General features: G+C 37.4%; 1 protein-coding gene across 2 annotated transcripts in view; it reads right to left on the bottom strand.

Moving 5' to 3' along the window:
- Positions 1-21,725, bottom strand: part of AEBP2 (AE binding protein 2) — a 46,368-nt gene that overhangs the window by 20,640 nt on the left and 4,003 nt on the right. For both annotated transcript variants that reach the window (XM_065683557.1, XM_065683566.1), the window contains exons 2-3: positions 7,826-8,033; positions 4,705-4,812 (exon numbers count right to left, since the gene is read on the bottom strand). In XM_065683557.1, the coding sequence (XP_065539629.1) occupies positions 4,705-4,812; positions 7,826-8,033 (316 nt within the window). The remainder of the gene's footprint in view (positions 1-4,704; positions 4,813-7,825; positions 8,034-21,725) is intronic.

Below are 21,725 nucleotides of genomic sequence, written 5' to 3'. Positions count from 1 at the left end.
ATGCTTAACGATTTCTGAAGTTACAGGTGGTAGAATGAGCATCAAATTTCATTTTTATTATTAATTTCTCCCTCATTCCCCTCTTTTAAACAAAGTAAGAAAGCCTCCAATGAACACTGTACTGTTATTCTTTGTCACTGAAAGCATTTACCCTACATGAGGAAATCCTGTACGACTGATCTTAAACATTAAGAGCATACCCACTGGAATCAGTACGTGAAAGCAGCTGGTACAATATGCACATGCAGTCATATTTACAGAAGACTGCTATATGCAATTATTTTGCATAAAGTCTCAAATGTTTTGTGTTCACTCTACCATTCCATAGAAACAGAGAATGGTTTGGGTTGGAAGGCACCATCTAGTTCCAACCCCCCTGCCATAGGCTGGGGCACCATACAGTAAACCATGTCACCCAAAGTCCCGTCCAACCTGGCACTGAACATTGCCAGGGATGGGACATCCACAACTTCTCTGGGCAACCTGTTCCAGTGTTTCACCACCCTCACAGTAAAGAATTTCTTCCTAACGTCTAATCTAGATCTCCCCTCTGTCAGTTTAAAGCCATTCCCCCCTGTCCCTTCACTACATGCCCTTGTGAAAAGTCACTCTCCAGCTTTCTTGTAGGCCTCTTGGATACTGGAAGGCTGCTGTAAGGTCTCCCCTTCATTGTACCTAACATCTTGTATTTGATCACCTAGACTACATTTTAAGACTTTAATATGTCTTCAAGCAATTTTCAATACCTTGTACAGCAACAAGGCATGGTGAGTAGTACACCAATTTTTTTTGAGTACCAGAAACCATGCTGAAAAATGCAGGCTGTCACATCACTTTTGCTATTTAAATTTATTTATTATCTGTAACAGCCAAGTGTAGGACAAGTAAGGCAGAATTTCTTCATTCACTTTTTCTTAGCTTGCCAAAGACAGTTACTGCATTAGTTTTCTAATTCAGCAGATTATTCCTCTAGATACACGTGCCTACATGTTCTGAAAGCCTGAAAGTTTTTAAGTTGCTGAACCCTCAATGGGACTACCACTACATGTTGGTGATAATCCACAACATTCCACCAGCTTCTAAAAGGCTTCAAAAATTATGGGATAAGTGTACTAAAAAAGAATTATGTTCAGGTTTTTCTCTCTTAGCTCTGAATGCAGAATCATACACAAGCATAAACATACTAAATGTCTTCAGAGAAACAATTATATGCTCTGAAAATACCTGTATTAAATGAATGTCTACAATGGACAAAAAAAGAAGAAAAAAAAAAAAAAAAGAAAGATGGCTAGAATCAGACTGCAATAAGCAAAAATTTCCAGCAGCACAAAAGCAATGAACTCCAGGTCTTAAGAGGAGCAGAAAAGCTTCTAAAATACTTAACAGGGGGCAAAAGAAAGCCTGTATGTTCTCAACTGGAAACCTGTTCTGTAAGACCAGTTTATTTGTTTCTTCCTCTTGACAAGAAAAACAAATCTCTTTTGTGCTTACACAAAAATAGAATTGGAAAACCAGGTGCTTTGCAGAAACTGTATTCAGCTACAGACTGAGCTAGCTGCAATGGTAACTGTGTCTCATTTACTGGATACTTTTTTCTTTGTTGGAGGGATTGGTAGGTGCCCTAGGAAAAGACACTTTTATCAGAAACAAAACTTAAGTGTTTTGGCCTTGAAAAAACCCCAGCAAAATATCCATTTATGTTGTTCTACTTGAAACCCAAGGCCACCAGCATTAAACACTTAGGGGAAAAAAAAGGAGAGAATAAACAGAAAAGTAATATGACTAAAGGGGACTGAGGTTCTAAATTCTGTCCAAAAATCTAGGGTTTGGGGTTTTCCCCCCCTTAGTTCAGCAGATGACTCATACAAAATATCTCCTCCTTATGAACAGGACATACGCTACCTAGAAATCGTCCCATATAAAAATGAAGTTAGCGTAACAAAGGTATTCATAAGGAAATTTAGCTTTTCTGTGACAGAGGTATTGCAAGATTAATGCTGAGGGGGGGACACAAACAGGAAATAAAGGCAAAACTTATGAAAATATGAAACATTGCCTTTTTAATTTAGAAGTGGGTTTATTTCTGTGACAAATGAATTACAGTCACGCAGTTTATATGTATGCATGGAAAGGACACGTAAACCTACAACTACTCTTTAATATGAAAGCACAGCGGCTCATTTACAGCTACATGCAGCTTTTAGTCAAAGAACACCACACAAAGAACATCACAAAAATAGACATGGGCAACTACATAAAATGAGTTCACCTGCAAGCAAAACGATGACAGGAGAGAGCAGTGACATATCCTTCAACTATTCTAAGTTTTCTAAAATGACAGATTCCTTTATTTCATGCTAGAACTCAAGTATATTCTCATGAGGCAACAAACTGCATTTGCAATTTAGGTTTTGGGAGATTCCTTGGACTAATCATCAGGAACACGAGGTCCTTAATCCAAATTTGACTTGAAAAAAATCTGGCTTTTCCTAAAAAAAAGAGCAATTAAGATTTATAAGAACAGCTAAATGCACCAAACAGAAACATTTGCTCTGTTTCTGAATGACTGCTGTAAAACGATTAGTAATGGCTGTTCTTAGACCAATCAAGGCTAATATCCAACACTTTAAAAGTTTTTGTACCAGACAGTAGACTTCAAAAGCTCCTAAAAGAAAAGAAGCAAGGAGGAAAGGAGTCTAGTTAATTAACAGGTTGTTACCACAGACACTTACTTACTTGGCTACCTCATGTGAGCCCTGAAGCCTATATTCACTATAAATGACAGGGGAACAAAAGGTGTTAAAAAATTCTACTCAGACCACAATTATACTCCATTCAAAGCCCCCAGGAACAGATAGAGAAATAGAGAGATAAAAAACCGAGGGATTAAGACAACAGTAGGAAAAAATGCTGAAAAGACACACATTGAGCCATGATGATTAACTACTGCAACCCTAGCCTGTATTTTGTTCTTTGCCTTAGTCTGACCAGAAAATACAGATCAGCTGGTGAAATAACACATATTTAACACAGAACTAACTGCTGTAAATTTTAGGGCTCTAGCTCTAACCAGCCTAGCCAAAACACCGGGATGACAACTTTTACTGACTTCGGCAGGTAACTGACAGACTCGGAAGTACTAGTTGTATATCTGAGCTATGCCCACCTCTTTTAAACTCAGTATCTCTAAAACTGAGTTTCTTTGATCCAGACCAAAAAAGTACACAAATTACCCTACTGCAAGGCCCTCTTTCAAGACCAAAGCTTGCCATTATACTTAATGTATGTAAAATATTTAATTCCAAAATAAGAAGACCTAAAGTACAAGTTTATTCTGATGATTTTTTATTTTTCTTTTACTCAGGGAATAGCACTTAAGACTAGATCAGCTGCAGGAACAATCATATCTGCAAACTTCCAGGGATCCATGATCATTGTGTTTCCAAAAGCATGCCAGTCTTATTCCTTTGAACAAAAGGTACGATAACCTCAAAAGCAAGTTTCCTGTTGTTACTCATTCTCAGTCAGAAATTTTCAGACTAAACTACACAGTTCAGTATGGAAAAAAAGTCTAACCTTTATTGAAAAAAAACCACCTCTTTTCACATGCAATGCACTATTTTTACTCTCTATATTTGGAGTTGTTCTGTTTTCTGTAATATCTACTGTTATAAGCTATGCAGAAGCAGTAACTTCTGGAAGGCATCACTGTAACAGAAAAGTATTTTTTTGTAATAAAGCTGCCTTAAAACTGAAAAAAACCCAAACAACCCAAACCAAAAGCTAACAACCACGGAAGAAAACAAAACAAAAAAACCCAGAAGATAGTACCTGAGAAGAAAGAAGAGAGAGCAAAGTGAAGAAAGTGACTAAAACTCGGTGGGGTTGAGGAATTGGGGAGAGGAAGGCATAAAATGCTACCTAAACTTACAAAAAGAAAAGGAAAAAAAAAAAACCCTAATTCATTTTCATATCCTACATGGAATGAGAACTTCAGTCTGAAGTAGTGTGGGTGGGACTTACCATCAAGTGATCCAGGACTGACAGCTATGAACTGCCCCAACTGTATCCATAAGAGGATGAAGCAACTCATTAATAACGGATTGGTGGATATGGGAATGATAAACACTACTATACCTAGAATTGCAGGTACAGATTAGGGGAAAAAAGAAAGAGAAAGTTAGCAAATACTATGCAGGAAATACAGTCAGCTCAATGGTCCCGCATTCCTGACTTCCTTATTATTCTCAGAGCGGTTAACCATAATCACTGACTGTGTTTCATCTGAGTTTTGTTAACAGAACCAACTCTTACTCCAGCACAGAACGTGCACCATGAGGCATGATCCAAAGTTTAATGTGAAAGTGTAAAGCATGACGTAAAATGTCTCGCCATTAACAGTGTAAGCACCACAACTGGAAAATGCACAAAAAATTCAACATCAACATTACTTACTTTTACATTCCCCTACCATTTATAGATTAAAAGAAAAAGGGATAGAGAAACAATAACAGTATCTTCACCTGTTTTCATAACAGAACAGCACCTTTGGGCACTGTTATTGCAAAAGCGAAAGCTCAGTTCACTGGATACTTCTTAAGAAATCCTCCTGTAATGGCATTTTTCAGTTATTATATTTTATGAGGGAAAATAAATATGATTACTCGTAAAATAAGGGATGATACATCTTACAGCGAACCTTACCTTGAAAGGTTTGTCCCCGCTGTGTGTCAACATATGCCTCTGCAACCAACTTTGACTTGTTGAAGGTGTATTATATACTTTGCAACCTTTCCACAAGCACACAAATACCTGATAGAGTAAAAATGTGGTAAGTTTACACAAGTCAAAGGAAACAGTAAAGAAAAAAAAAAATCCATCAGATTAGGAAAGAAGCCTGTTTTCACAATACAACGCACTTCAAAGAATTTGGAACAATAACCATTTATTTTGCAACACACTTCCCATATCATGGAATCTCACATCTCACCGAAGAAAAAATAATTACAACCACAAACAGTCAAAAAGCAGGTCACTGGAATAAAGTATCAAAACCCAGATGCTCCTGCAGATAAGCACAATTAAAAGCCACTGCAACCCCCATAAAGAGTTTGTGTTTGCACTCTGTATCAGATACTGGGACAGAACATTTTTAAATTACAAATTTACATTTGCTGGGTAGCAGATAAAGAAATAAAATCACTTACTGCCATAAGCAAATAACAATTTTATTCTTTGAGCATGAAAAAGTAAAAGCTGCTCATTAGAATACAGTTGTTTAGATACCAGAGTTACATTATGGAACACTGGATACTTCTAGTTAGGGCCTTATATTCAATTCCTGATAAAGAAAGTTACAATTTATAATAGGATTCAAAATCTGTAAGTGTTCTGAGATTCTAGTGTACAGATCAGTCACATGTACAACAGTGCATTAATGGAAGTAAGAACTTACTCATGCTGCTTTTCTCTCTCCTCTCATTGTGTCTATCTATAACCGAGAGAACAAAAAAGCTCCATGAACTTCCTTTTCATTAGAATGTCCTCAACAGGTCTGTGCGTGAAAGGAGGTATAACCCTAACCTGCAGGAGCAAAAGACAGGCCCCAGGAATAGCACTGTCCACAATACACATTTTCAGACCTGCAGGGAACTAAGTGAATTCAAGTTTCTTGTTCTCTTCTGTAGATTTAAAAAAAAAAAAAAAAAAAAAAATCTATCTTCAAAAGGTTGTATTTTCAAAACAAAAGAGCAGCCACAGAAGTGCTACATACTTGTTCTATAATAGACAGCCCAGCTTTCTAATGCAAAGCTGAAAAACCACACATATTTGTATGACTGATACATAAGACCAACACCCTAAACCAGTTTCGAGATCCCCCTGGAAGCCACAGAACGGGAATTTCCAAGATTCCTAGCTCTGCAACAGCTCTGTAACTGTCCCAGGATTTCCACCAGCAACTGCAGCCTGCAGGGTACACAGCAAAGGACATTACGATGAAGCACTTGGTTTTACAACAACCCAGGAGAAGTCCAGTCCCCCAGTTTTTGGGAGCCCTTGACAAAAGGCTGAACCCAAAATATTTCAGGGAAAAAAAATCTTGGAAGTAAAACTATTTTGTCAAAAATTTTTCTGGACTCTTCAAGGATGTATCTGGCTTGGTTCGGAGCCATACTTCAGATTAGCTTGAAAATATACATTTTACTACTGAAGGACGCTTATCACATTGCTTTTAAGTTCTCAATAAGCAGCTACTGCCCGCATTTTTTTTCAAATGTAGTTAAACACTTTTTTTCATTGTAGCTAAGTAATATCTGAAATCCAATCGAAACCACAAGAATATAATTTCTAACACCACTTAAACACCTCACCAGCAGGTGGCAGACAAATCCTTGAAACAAACCAGCCAGGATCGCTCCCCTTCCATAGCGCCAAGTTCAAGAACTTTCCAAAAAATAAACCAACTCCAATAGGGGGATAAAAAGCGTGAACTGACTGCAACAGTTATCAGTTGCTTGATGCTTCAAACAACCTCATCCTTCAGGAAGACAAATATAGTCTAACATTTTCTAAATAAAAGTAACCACAAATCACATCACATGGTAAAACCAAACAAACAAAACCCCAAAACACCACAAGCCACCCTGAAATCTTTCAGCCCCTTTAAGAAATGAAATGGGGTCATAGATAGGCTAACAAATGTGCAGTGGAACTACAGAAATTATCTCATGGGAGGCTAAAGAAAAAAACAGCTCATTGGACAGATGATTCTGCTTAGACTGAAAAAAAAAAGTCACCAAATATGAAAGTTCAATCATACAAAAACCACTAGCCAAATACAACCAGAATCACAGCTGTCTCAGTGACACAATTACATAACAAAATCTTTAAATTAATGCAAATTAGCATTTTATTTAAGTCTCTTACTCACTCAAGCTAAACCATAATGGCCTAATATTTTACTTTTGGAGAAGTGACAGGACAAAAAGTCAAAAGATAATAACTCTTCTAGGTTAAGGATTCATATTAGCTCTTCAAGAAATGAAAGAGCTGCAACATATAGCAATGAAAGCAGGCAGACTGCTTGCGTTTGATGTAAAGGTAGTTTATATGACATATTCCAGACACCAAAGTCAATATGGGAGGTGCAGGTAGTTAATTACAGAGCTGAAATTACTCTACTGGAAGATGGTTTGAAACATTAAAATTGTGAGAGCAATGGAAATTGCATCATTTGACCAGTGACTGGACTGAAATATACATGATTATATATGCAACTCAATTGAAAAAAAAAATAAATAAAAAAACGAGATGCAATTATATTGAAGGTATACTTGCCATCAGTACTATAGAGCTGTTTTGGCGAGACTTTGTCAATTAGTCTTCATCTTTGCTATTATACATTCTGTATACATTTTACCTCTAATGAGACTCCATTCACAAAAATCGAGATATGACTTCACCTGAGTTCACATGCAGTAACACCTACACTACGAGTTTTAAGAAATTAATTCCAAGTACAAGCACTTAAAGACATACCAACAGCTTCAGGATGCCAAGAAGTTAGCGCATCAAAAACCTGACAGCTTTAAATCACTTACTAAGAACTCACTACATTCTTAGACATTCAATTAAAAGCACATAATACCAAATCTAGTGAACTACACAGAAAACAACAGCTAAATGCTTAATGCCAGACTGCTGAAGACCCGACTTTTGTTGTCACTAGTAAGAACTGACACTTTAAAATATACAACTTGCTAGTGTCATCAAAGAGCAAAATACTGGCAACTAAGAAAGAAGAAGAAAAAAAAGTAACACCAACCCCTCCTCGCTGACCATCCACGTGTATGGAGCGAATGTGATCTGCCAAATCTGGGCTGGAGCTGAAGCAAGCATGGCAGTGGTCCCAACAACAGTTATAAGCAATACTTTTTGCAGAGGAGGCAGGAACTCCTTGTCCATTCATCATGACCGGAGTTGAACGCCCACTGGAAATTGTGCTGTCTACATCCATAATAGTGCTGCTTATGCTGCAAGACAAACAAACACACCAAAGTTCATCTTTGTTGAATGTTAACAGAACAAATAAAAATTGTAACTGTTTGGGTATGGTTTCAGATATATTTATAGAAGTTGAAAAGAAAATCTGACACAAACTTACTATTTATTGTGGTTCATTACTTTAACTAGAACAAACAAAGTCAGGAAATAGCTACTTGACAGTATAACTTCTCCTGGACACTGGCAATAAAAGGGAGGGATGGAAAACTCTCCAATTCACTGACTTGTCAGAAAATTAATTCTCGTGTTATTAACAAGGCCATTTTTGAGCTATATTAAGCAGCCATTCATTGTTTTTATTTCCCAGGGTGGGGGATGGAATGGTGATGGAGGGTTGAGAAGGGTGGAAGGAATGCTGGGTCAGACCAGACATGTATCTATCCCAGCATACACCACTAACAATAAAATCCTGTAAAAGAGTAGAGCACTGAAGTTCTTCAGAAAGCTTAAGGTATTCCCACACTTGCCCCAGCACGGTGTCCGTCACATTCGTTGTCTAAACTAGTGCTTTTTGTTCTGTTCTAATAAAAAACTTTCTTAGAGTAGCCAGAAGCAGCAGCGGGAATATGTAGCCACCAGGGGTCATTGTCATCAGCCGGTCTGATCTGATCAGTACCTTGGCAGATAAAGAGCCAAATGTAAATCGATCAGAAAGAAATTGCAGAGTATACTCTTTCCATATATAAGCCAAGAATAGGGAGACAGATTGATATTCTTACTGGATAAACATTAAGTAACTACTGGTATATCTTTTTTACCTTGTGAACCTGTTCTCTGCCTTTTAGGACCTTTATGTTGTTTGCCTCCACAAAGCCTCAGCATCACAGAATAGCTTATCTCTGAAAAGCCCCCTGAAGGCAAGGTGGTCAAATCTCCTGCTCAAACAGGAGCAAGTGAGATCAGACCGCTTGTGGTCTTGTCCAGCTGAGTTGTTTAACAGGCATGTTCAAAGACTGGAGTTTCTGCTACCTTTCTGGACAATTTTCCCAGTGTCTGACTAATCTCATTGTGGGGGAGAGAGAAAATTTCCCAACATGTCATCAGAATTTCCAGTGTTGCAACTTCTGTCTGTTGCCTCTTGTCCTTGGCAGCTGTAGGGTTGAAATCACTCTGGTTCCTCCTTTGCTAAACCTATCAGGTCACTGAAAACAGCAATAACCCTGCCCTTCCTATCCTAAAACTGAAGAAACACAATCTCTCAGCCTCTCCATGCACATCATTTGCTTCAGCCTTCTAATCATCTTGGAGACCCTCCACTGAATCCTCTCCAGTATAAGAATATCTGGAATTAATCCAAAACCAGACAAAGTAATCCAGACATAGTGTCATTATGGTGCCAAGCAGAGGTAATGAATCACTTCTATTGATCATATAGACACACTTTTGCTAATGCAGCCCAGTATGCAGCAGTAATTTTTACATAGGTGTCTTTACATATTCTTCTGACCAATGTGCAAGGAAAAAAAAAATCTAATTATATACTTTAAAGAAAGAAAACAACTTCCTATTCAGCACTTCGTAATTATAATTTTCTAACTTCTATCACATCCCTCTTCTCCTCCACCTCTCACACATGATTTCTATGATAAAGCATTCTGCTTTTAAAGGTGTATGTGGTGTTCCGTATTTTTGACCACCACTGTTTCCATACCCACTATTATTAATCTATTACACATTGAGATTAATAAAAAGTACATTATTCAAAATTTGAAGAGATCATCAGCAATAGCAGCCTTCCAGTATCTGAAGGGGGTCTATAGGGATGCTGGGGAGGGACTCTTCGTCAGGAACTGTAGTGACAGGACAAGGGGTAATGGGTTAGAACTTAAACAGGGGAAGTTTAGATTGGATATAAGGAGGAAATTCTTTCCTGTTAGGGTGGTGAGGCACTGGAATCGGTTGCCCAGGGAGGTTGTGAGTGCTCCATCCCTGGCGGTGTTCAAGGCTAGGTTGGATGAAGCCTTGTGTGGGATGGTTTAGTGTGAGGTGTCCCTGCCCATGGCAGGGGGGTTGGAACTAGATGATCTTGAGGTCCTTACCAACCCTAACTATGATTCTATGATTCCAAGCTTACTCTTTTGCTCTAAAAGCTTCTACTAGCAATTTCTCATGTTATCTGTATCTTCTTTTAATCACTAGTGTGCTAGCATTTTTTTTTTATGTGATAAATTTTGCAACTGTCACAGGTATTTGCCTCGTTTAGGTTTCCCCTTCTCACCCACTAGTAAACGCCTTTCTTTTCCAACTTGAAAGTTTTAGACACCTATTCAACAGTTTTTTTGCTTTAATATATCAAATACGTATTTCCTAAATACTGCACAAATACTACATGACCTGTTTTGGTTTGGGGGTTTTCCCCCTCCCAATTTCAAAAAAGATCTAACAACTTACAAGGCATGACTTCTACCCATGAAAGTTGTATGGGCTCTTTGCTGCTTCACAGCATTTTTCCACATGCTCCATATTTTTATTTTCTTCCCTTTTCTATACACACAGCTCTCTATGATCTCCCCTACCCGCTTAAGTAGTCTTGGTTTATTTCATGACATACAAGCTCGCAGTCTGTGACTAGCAAATAAAAGGTGGCCAACAGAATGCTATAGATACAGTTTTGAATCTGTTCCATATATATTGCTGCCTTTTCCAAAAAGTTTATTTTATATTCACCAGAAACTTACCAAAAAAAAAAAAAAATGCAACCAGCACCCTGCTGAACCTACCCTTCTAAACAGCGTTTGCTACTGTTAACAGTAGTTTAGGATCCCTCCAGGAAAGTGACAGAAGCTTTAAGAGCAAAGAATGTTGCAAGCAATCCAAACTTTTCCACCACACTAGGCCCACAACAGATGCAATGAGGGGACTAATATCCCCTCCTTCCTCAGCTGATGCCTAAGCAAAATATTACCCCTAAAAGCAGAAATCTGTAAAACTGTGCTCTTAAAGCAAAGTTTACCAATAGGATGATAGGAAAATTGAATAATTAAATGTGACTACACACACACCTAAGTTATCTATATAGTTTTCTCAAAATCGGTACTCGGAATTAGGTTTGAATGCATACAAAGTGGCACATACATAGCCTGATCACTTCTGTTGCATACAGTAATGTAACACAGACCAGTGGTTCCAGCAGGAAGTTGCTTAACCAAGGATGGCAAAGTACTGCAGATACAGCACTCTTGTAACAGCTGCCTCAGACTACTGGACATCAGTAAGTAACCCTAGCTTTCTCATAGTTGAAAGGTACCAAAGTGCAGTACTTCATAAACACTTAGAACCTAAAACTTTCAAGCTATTTACAGTCAGTCTGAGTTTCTACATCCACTGACAGCATTAGTACCATTCTCAAAAACCCTATAAATACGCATAAGGAAACTTCCAATTAAGAGGTATGGTAACTGGGATAGATTATGAAGGGGTGTTTAGCGTAGTTCTCTTGAGGGCTCCCCAGTTTTACAGCCTAGTCTTAAGTGGAAAAGCAATGAAAAAATGTAACACAGAATGAGTTCTGTGAAAGAATGGGGGGGGAAAGTGTGCACTCATGCAGGTGAAGTGTGGTTTCTCTGGTTAACAGGCATGCAATCTGGTTAATGTCTCTAAGTAGAGACAAAAATAACTCAAATGATGAACCTGTATAGCATGAGAATTTATTTCATATTGCAAATGAAACGCAACATACCCTCACCACTCCTAACTGTGATTTAGTCTTCCATGTGTTAAAAGATTTCAGCTGGATTCTAGGTTTTAACCCTTCAAGTTGCTGTAAAAAACAACTGTCATTCACATGTTTCCATTATTCCCAGTTTGTTTTATCTAAGAGCTACTGTTGAGTTTTCTTTCTTAAGCTTCATCATTGGGACTGGAACAATGTAGCTGAAGCTTCATGCAGAAACCCCAGTGTATTTCACTGACTGTTAGAAAGCTAAATAAACTAGGAGGGTTTTATGTTTGTTTGGGAAAAGATTTGGTGGGTTGACTGTGGTATTGTTGGGTTTTTTTTCCCCTAAAATGTTCACTTACTTCCGCTGAGGTTTGTAGTATTTGGATTCTTGAATATTAATTATGGTTTTCATCTAGTTGGAGGCTATCTTCTACGGATTTAATGCTTTATGACTGGATTATCACTATGTACTTCATAAGAAACTGTTTCTGGAGATTTCTCACTTTAATTAGTGTAGCGTGCAGCTTGAAGGCTACTCGGTATTGGTTTTAGCAACCCTGCGATGTATGTTCCCTGAAATCTCTGCTCGTTTTTAATGTGATGCTTTACAAGATATGGTTATTTATTATAGGATCTGTCACAGTCGTTTCCCTTGGTGTTAGCTGAAATCAGCTGGGTCTTCTGCTTACCTACTGAACATCTGGGGGCTGCAAGCTAAGTGCACTTGGTGGAGGTACTGTAACTCTGAAATGAGCTCCTGTTGATCAGACTGAACTAGTGTTTCTTGACCCTCAAGGGCATGGTATAAGGCCCATCTGTTAGGCCTGAATTTTGCCTGAGGGAAGGTTACTTCAGTTAAGGTCTAGAGGGAATATGCTTAGCAGACATTAAAAGTATAATAGCAAATTGATTGGCCTTTTGTGTGTGTGTGTGTGTGTGTGTGTGTGTGTGTGTGTGTGTGTGTGTGTGTGTGTGTGTGTGTTCAGTGCCTCCCTCTGCTATTACTTCAAGTGGACAGTTGCTAATGGGTTTTCATGGAAAAGTAAAAATTACGTTCTTCTATGCTGCTCCTTTGGTTTCTGTACATACTCCTTCTGGACTCCTACTGTCCATGTTTCTGACATATTAACAAAAACAGGAAAGAAAAATTGGGGGCATACTATTCATCAAATGCAGTGCAAGGAATTACTTGCACTAGTGAGGAAATTGACCTCCTTGGAGAAACAAGTGTGTGTCAGGAACAATGTCAGATACAATATTTCCTTTAATGTGTTACATCCCAGGGTTGTTATATTTTCATTCACATCTAACTGTACACAACAACTAGCGCCCAAATATGCACATGGTAAAATACATGGTTTGAAATTTGTTCATTCTGAATTAAGAATAACTTGGACATTTATTTTTTCCTAGCAGAAAATACTTGTATTTACATGAGTCCAACAATAGCTTAATTTTGCTCTTAAAGGAAAAGAATAATCCAGAACTTAAAATGCTTGAAGACCTTCTTTTGTTCTCCATAAATGACTTCAAAATTCTTGCTAGTTTTTTAGCTATTTGTTTTTTTCAGTTTCAGGATTGCTTTTAAATACAGTTTGGACTGGATTTAACCAGCTAGACACATCTGGTTCACACGCACATCTAGATGTGCAGGTATTAACCTTTTAAAATGACAGTGATGCTAAACAAAACTTCAATCATCTTGATTATGAAGATGTATTATTTCTAGCTACAGGTAAAGTATGTACAGTTAAAAATAAAACCTGAAACAGCACCTTTGAGGTAGTGAATCCTCGGCATAAGCCTGTGTTAATGTTGTTTCTTAATGAACTCACTTTAAATGTCAGTATCGTTTCAAAGATGTTGATAGGTGGAAGAAATATGTAGGAGGAAGAGGGGAAAAGGTCTGAGTCTTCTGAGAAATTCTGTATTTTCAGTTCTACCTTGCTGCATTTGGAAAGCACTGTTTGCACACTTGGTAAAATGAGGTGTGGGTTTAAGAAGGTATTTTAGAAAGGCATTCAGTTCTTGCCACTAAAGCTGTGATTTTTACTTCAAATTGATTCTGGTGCTTAGATTAGGATGAAAATAGGGATAACAAACTTGAAGACTATGTAGTGCTTGCTGTAACAGTTTTAAATTTTAGTAATTAGTCAGTCTTTTGAATAGTGCTTCTTAAAAACAGCTATTGTGTATGCAGGCTCTCTCCAGCAGTGACTGTTTTTGATGCTCTATTGTTTGGGATGACCCCTGAGTTGAACTCTCTGAAACTCAAATGTCTAATGTTCTTCATCAGGCTATGGTCTATAGATCCATTACAATGGAGCTGGAGCCTGCTTACAGCTTGGGAGCAAACCCAGACCTGTCTGTCACTAGCAATAGGGGAATGCCACAAGCGCTTAAATTCTACTTGTGTCACTCTGCTTTGATAATGGCAGTCAGGATTTAAACAGATCTCGCGGCTGGGGAAAAACAGCTTAGAAAAAACACAGAAAAACTTGCTTTAACTTATTTAGCTATAAATTTATTTCAATGTCTTTGTTTCGTTAACCAATAGTTTGCCAGAATGTCTGCATTTTCCCTACTTTGTTCTGTTTCTCCTGTTTGATATGCATTATTACTTTCCAACTTACAGGCTTTGAGGATTTCAGATGAGAAAGAAAAAGGATGTAATTACCATTACTACCTTCCCTTTGTTAAGGAACCTTTCCCTCTCTTGGATAAACCCAAGCAGACAGAAAGACACTCTGGACTGAAAAGCCCATTCATGGATTGAAAGATACAAACATTTCAGTAGTCCAACCCTTCCTGGGCTGAGTTGGCGTGCTTCTACTTTTTGGTCAAGAAAAGACTCAAGTGGAATAAAAAAAAAGAGATGGTATATGCACACATCTTTCTTTTATATCCTGCCCTCACACCCTTTCTAAAATCCCAAGAAAGAAAAAAGTGGGCGAATCAGGTCTAACAAAAACAGTGTTGCAGTTAAGTATTTGCAGGCTTAGCAGCAGCCACACCTCTGACTATAAAACTTACCATCATCTTTCTGCTTCATCTTGAAATGGGAGGTCAAGGGGCATCCCAAATCGGTGTCTTTTCTGATGCTATATATACACTACAAACTTTTGTCTGAAGGGCTTCCTTGTATTTTTTCATTCTACGGTAGACTAGAGAAAGCATACATGTGCTTAAGCTGTACCTCTTGCAGCCTTTACCTTTTTCCTGGGTGGCTCAAAACTAGCTAATTAAGAAAGCCAGCAACTGATTCTAGGTTCTCAGGGCTGTGAGGTGTCAGATCATCTGAAATGCGATGATTCTAGAGGCACAGGGGAGAGGAAAAAAAAAAAAAAAACAAGCCACAAACAAACAAAAAAAACAAAACAACAACAACAAAAAACACCACACCACCACAAAACAAAAACCAAACAAACAAACAAAACTAAAAAGCCCCCTACGTTTTGTTATTTCCAGAGAAGTGTGTCAGGGCAGCAAGTTTCTTGCATTTTAAGTGGAGCCTATCAAGAGAACTATCAGAAAACTGTGACTCCCAGCCATTTTATTTTATCAGCAGTTTAGCCATTTCTGTAGTAGGCCCTATTCCAGCAATATCCATCTGTACTCTTTAATGTCTTACACAAAGTTTTTTGAACTAGAAGAAAGGAAGGTATTCCCTTTTAAATAAAATATTGATTTGTTGCCACTCAAATTGGATTTTTTTTTTTTCTACTTTTAGACTATATCTTGAATGGATTATAGAATCATAGTCCAACGTAGCACTTTGTCCTCCATTTCCAATAAATTTTATATGCTACTTTTCGGTTTAAGTGCTATGGGCAATCTTTTTTTTTATTATTCCAGTTTCTCTGCTACTAAATGTTGATATGTATGCAACTCTAATCTATAAGCCCTTAACAAACACTTAAGCTATTGAAACCAAACCAAGCAAACATTTAAACTATTACAACTAAATCAGCTTTCTCAGTGTTATTGTTTTCTCCTGTCATTAATAACTCTACTTATCAGAATATCTTTTGATGAATCAGTATTACTAGTTGACTTTTACATATCTTTCTCCAAAACCAAAAGTAATTTTATACAGGTAGGATAGTATACTAAAATAAATAAGCAAACAAACAAAAAAACCACCAAAACCAAACCAACATTCCTTCAGTCTAGCATTTTCCAGAAGCACCTTCAGGTTCTTGATACCTTTAAAGAGCAACATTAATGCAACTTCTAGATAAAGGGAAAAAACCATGATTTCCAGGACTGCACAATTTCAGAAAGCACCCACTCACTTGGAAGCACTTGTGCTTCTGATTCACTTATGCCTTTTTTTTTAAAAAATCCAGCCTATGCTTTACACAGATTAAGTAATTTTAACAAAAACTTCTCAACATGACTCAAATAGTATTTGTAAATCAATCTTAAAAATAAGTTTGCAAAACTACTGAATGTCTATATAGTTATGTAGCTACTAAGAAATCAGCGTAGTAGAAAATAAAACAATCAAGGGAGAGATTTTATACAACATTGAAAAACTTGGTTTTAAGTTCTTTTTAAAGCAGCATCTTATTTTAGTGTACAACTATGTCTAGATTAGGTATAAATACCCAGAAAAGAGAGTGACACTGCTAATACTTTGCATTGATAATATAAAACCAGACTAAGAGAGAAAAGCTCTTCAAGATAGAGGAATCAAAGGAGCTTAAAATAACAAACATGCGCAGGAAACAAAACAAGACAGAGAAAGTGTGTTATGAATCACCACCTCCCTGGAGCCTTTTCCACTCTCCCAGATCACTTACTTTGATTATTTAGATTGTTAGCCCTAGAATATTTGAGCTCATAATATTTACATAACACAAACCCAGGTCATCACCGGATTTGTAGCATACAGAACAGGTAACACAATAAAGAACCTTGGAATGCCAAAATATCTAAAGAGCAGCAAGAACAGAGCAGGTTAAACGTACATGCCTTGTGATATGACAGCACAAAGACTACATCTGCAAAAGGATTACACAAATCAAGAAACTGTAAGTGGTTCTGCCTTAAAGATTCAAATAAAGTTGACTTTCATTTCTGAGAACATTATCTTCAACTTGATGATCTTCTTAGAAAGTTACGGAACAGCAACAAGTTGTTCATAATTTTCAATCTTTATTTATAAAACCGTACATTTACTAAGTAGCACACCTTAGGAGAAGCACAGAAGAAACATTCAGTCACTCAGGAAACACTGGAAATAAATCCTTGAACCATGCTTTCCATCTCAAGAACCATAATAAACATGAAGTGGTGTAATCAGCACATGGAAGGTGACAGCATTCAGGCATGATGTTAGGGAAACCACCCTCCGATTCTCCCATCCTAGGGATACCTTCCCTAACCCCCAGAACACAAACCTCTGAAGATAAAGCAACCAAAGAAACGTACAAATCTCCCAGAGGAGACCTGAAAATCCCCTCCGGTTTCAGTTACTGTCATGTTAGGTTCAACTTAACAGAGAATAAAAATTCACAGATAGGATAGCATTCTATATAGCAGCAGCTTTTCCTATTCATACCCCAGTGATCAGGTGCTACTTCAAGTATTAACCTGGCATCAAAAGCAGAGGAATCAGCAAAGTAAAACTCCACTAACTGACTCCATTCGTAATAGAAGCTTATAAATTGAGTTCCGATTCCTGTTCTGCTGGACACTGAATTAACTACTACGTGTACAAATTGTCTAATCTACAACTTGGCATGCAAATTAGCCTAAGGAAGTCTACTTAAAGACATGCTAAAAGTAGTTTTATTTCAAGTGCAAAGAAAGGTTTATGTTTCTCTGTTTACTGCGTATATAATGAAATATTGTCTTTGCATCTTTAAGATTTTTTTTTTTATATTTGGAATCTAAGTTGATTACAGTGCAATAAACTATAGTGATCAAAATGCATTGTTCCAATTTTACAGGGGAACTAGTAATTTGTACAAGATGCTGCATGAAACAACATTAAGTGGAGATTCTTTATGCTGTATTTTATTTAGGTAAAGTATATTTAATAAAGAATACTACTACTATATGTATCAAGAATCTTGTCCTTTACAAACCTCTCAAACAACTTTGTTTCATTTTACTCTGTCTGACACTGCACAAACTGCTGAATTACAGCACTCTCTTACAGTGCATCGGGATGACAACGGGACTTTCAAGATCATAACAAATCTTTTGCTTTTCTATCACTAGCAAATACCTTTGCATCTATCTTAACTAACCCTCTATTAAACAAAGTATCCACTAAACATTAGCAACTGCAGCTTAGCAAAAGATAGTCTAGAGAAGAATATGAGATACCAGAAAAGAAATCCCATGTCTTTCCCCATCCCACCCACACCCCCACACTCCCCCCACCCCCGCAAGTTAAAAAGCACACCAGTATCTTTAGAGAGAGGCTTCACATTTTTTCCCAATTATTTGTTGTTGGTTTTAGTGTTGCAAAAAATCACAATTTGAGAACTGTAAACACTATTTTAGCACATCAAAACCCCAATGATAAATAGCAAGCATAAAATGCAATATTTATATTTCATTTTCTAAAATGAATTGATTTGAATACATTCATATTCTAGCATTAACAACTCCAGACAGATTACATAAAAACTTATAAAAAGCAGCTGGTTATACAGATAGGTAACAAAACTATGAAACCTCTACCTCAAAGAACATTCCAAAACTACCACTTCAGGCTTTCTGCAAGTCATGCCACCATTTTTTTCATTTTTTTTTAACAGCAACTGGGAGAGCGGGTAAAATTCACTACTCACACAAAGTAGTCCCTTACTCTCTTCTGTTCCCTTCTCCTCCACAGGTTAACTGGAGATTACACTCCCACCTTTTTCAAGGATTCCCTGCAATTACTTGCCTCCTTAACAGCAGAGACCAATTTTTCACTTTCTTTGGGTTAAGCTCATGCTTTTTCCTCAGGCTATTAGACATCTCTCATTCCCTATCAAACCAAAAGCGCGTACCTCATGCCTCCCCCTCAGCAGTAACCCCTATTCCCACCTCAAATACTCCATTTGCTCCCTTCTGCGCCATGTCCCCACTTACTCAATGACAGGCTGCTCCACAACTACCCCAATAGAATGGGTTCTAGGTGTACTTACAAACTACTGTCTTCCATGCTAGCTCTGGATACTGCTTATGCCCCCACCATTTTTCTGTAATTCAATAGTGTTGTTCAAAACAGATGTAAATATAATAAAACTACTGGAAAGCTGTGCAAATTTGAGTAAGAGTAGCTATGGCAGAACACTTCCACTGCATCACAGTTTTATCTGCGACCATCTCCAGAAATGCATGATGCCACACCTCTGCCAAATGGATGTTCAGGCTGCATATAACACCTAGTTTAACTTAACTGGAAAGTGAAAAAGGTGGGGGGCGGGGGGGTGGTGGTGGAAGGCACAACCTCCCCCCACAAAGACAGCTCTTTCTACTACTGCCTTGAAAATTCCCTGAAACAAACCCCCAACTAAACCTCATATTCAGAAGTTGCCAGTCTTATTGATGTCACAAATTTAAACAAAATGCACCTACACCTGTGTGGAAGTACAAGTACAACATAAAAGCAGTACCATTTATCTTTTACACTGAATAGGAAAATGTTTTTCTCAAATTCTATGAAGTATATTTACATCTTACTGCAATAACTACAACAGCTCATTATACAAAGCTCTTTCACTTGTTAACAAAAAGACCTCATGTTAACCACTCAATTACACCAACCAACAGATTTGGTAATAAAGATACTCACCATACAAAATATCTGGGCTGTTTTGTCTTCCCATCAAAAGCTATTTTCTTCAGTGCCAGAAAGGCCTGAACATAACCATTACAGAAACAAGGGGTTTATTTTGCAATTTGAAAGTAAATAATGACAGAAACAATAAATGCAGTCAGAAACGCTGGAAATAAAATTTTCAGCAGAATTTTGGAAATTCGTGTCATCTTCTATATAGCCCACTCTGACGCATCAATATTACACACACTCTAAAAAAAAAAAAATTAATGACTTAACCACCTTGCCATAAGTGCTAATGAATGATTCCTCATTTCCTGAATAGGAATAAGTGAGACTATGCAGCAAAGAGAGGCCTGAAGCACTTTTTAATCTGGTCACATGGATATACGGAGCATGCCTATTAATACCATATGCCTTTCTGATTATATTTTTAATTCACTATTCTGCCTTCATAAACATCACTCATACAATTCACATCACTGCGTCATCAGTTTTGAACATTCTTCGGTTTTGAGAGCTCAAAAACTAGATAAATACTACACTTAAACCTCTAAATTGCTAATATTTTAAAATCAGCATACATATTAAAGGTTGAGAAGGCCTTAATTTTAAACATTTTAGACTAAAAAACCCTCAGCCTAGATCCTGGATTTTTCAGGCCCGAATCTCTTATGTTTCAACCTGTTTGTTTCACCCAAAAAAAAAAAAAAAAAAAAAAACCACAAAACCAAAAAGTCTAACAATCTGAAGAATAAAAAGGTTTATTATTTAAACACTTTTCTGAAACGTTTCTAAAGGTGCTCACCTATTACACAGGAACAGAGTAATAACATTTCTAGAAGGATTCTACAGGTCTAATATGGCTAAGATAGCTAAAAGTTTCCTTGAGTATTACTGAGTATTCACTGAGTCAGCCCCTCCCAATAACTGACTTTGTTAGTAACAGTAAAAGTCAGGCTAAAAAACAAAAGCCTTGCAAGTTATATGAACACTGCCTGCACTGTGAAGATGAACATTAATTAGCGTGGAGGGAAAGATTACTGCATAGGACCAACAACAACCTGTTACTTCTGGCCTACCAGCTAACCAGTCAGCACTCACGAACTAGTTGGCAAAACAGCTGATACCTCCAGCTAAAACATACTTTTTCAGTGCTTCTTGCCTAGTCAGTAAGAGACGGGAACAACAGATAAACTACTAAAGAAGGGTAAAGATGATGTATGAAAGGAGGAGGATCGGGGTAACTTCTAAATGACAGTACAAAGACAGAAGACAATTCCACAAGGTGAACAAAAAAGCCCTTCGTTTAGCTCTATTTGTATTTCTGCTAAACATTTTATTAAAACTGCAGGATCTACTACTGTTCTCTAAATCAAAATCTGATAATGAAACTATTTCAGATTTAAATTCACTTCCTAATAAACTTTCCAGTAAACAATATTTAAACTATTTCAGTATTCTAACCATAAGTATTTGTAAGTAAATACTGTAGTTCAGCAATAACACATCAGTGAGCTGCAAATACATCTTCACTGCATCCAGATCAACTGATTTGTACCCAAATCCATGCATCTGCTTAGGTCTAGCTTGAGTACCTATGGCCCAGTGCTGCTACCATGTTTACAGTTAACTGAACCATTATTTTTTTCTTTTAAAGTTGTATCAAATGCTTCTCAGTACTGTGATAAGACTAGCTGCTCCAGAGAACTCCGGAAAAACACATCTATCCTTTCAGCACATGTATGAACTTAGGGAAAGGCACAAGAAAATTACCAGCATTCACATGCTGATAACAGTCTTTGTTCTAACTGTAAATCTGGAGGATAAATTAGACTTGAATGCAGCCTATTATCAAGCCAGCTGACCTGAGCTTACTCAAAAGTTGTAGACAAATTTCAGCACAGCAGTGGGAACTTGCCACAATTCCCAGGAAAAAAAATATGAAATTATTACAGATCAACAAGATACCTACCAGTCCCAGAGTTACTGCACTCAATGCTCATTACTAATACTACTGAACTGAAAAGGCCAGCTGGTTATCCTAGGTATCAACTTTGCTTTTTGGTTTCTGGGGTTTTGGGGGAGGAAGAGAAATATGTTTTAACAAAGTGCAAAGTCTGTGTGCATGGAAGTAGCCAGTTAAAATCCACCTCAAGTTTCAGGGCATCAATATTTAACATCATATTCGCTTCCTGTGTTGTTACGAATACT

Source organism: Lathamus discolor, chromosome 1, assembly GCF_037157495.1.
Source record: "Lathamus discolor isolate bLatDis1 chromosome 1, bLatDis1.hap1, whole genome shotgun sequence".
NCBI classification, from domain to species: domain Eukaryota; kingdom Metazoa; phylum Chordata; class Aves; order Psittaciformes; family Psittacidae; genus Lathamus; species Lathamus discolor.
This window is presented reverse-complemented; position numbering and strand designations above follow the sequence as displayed.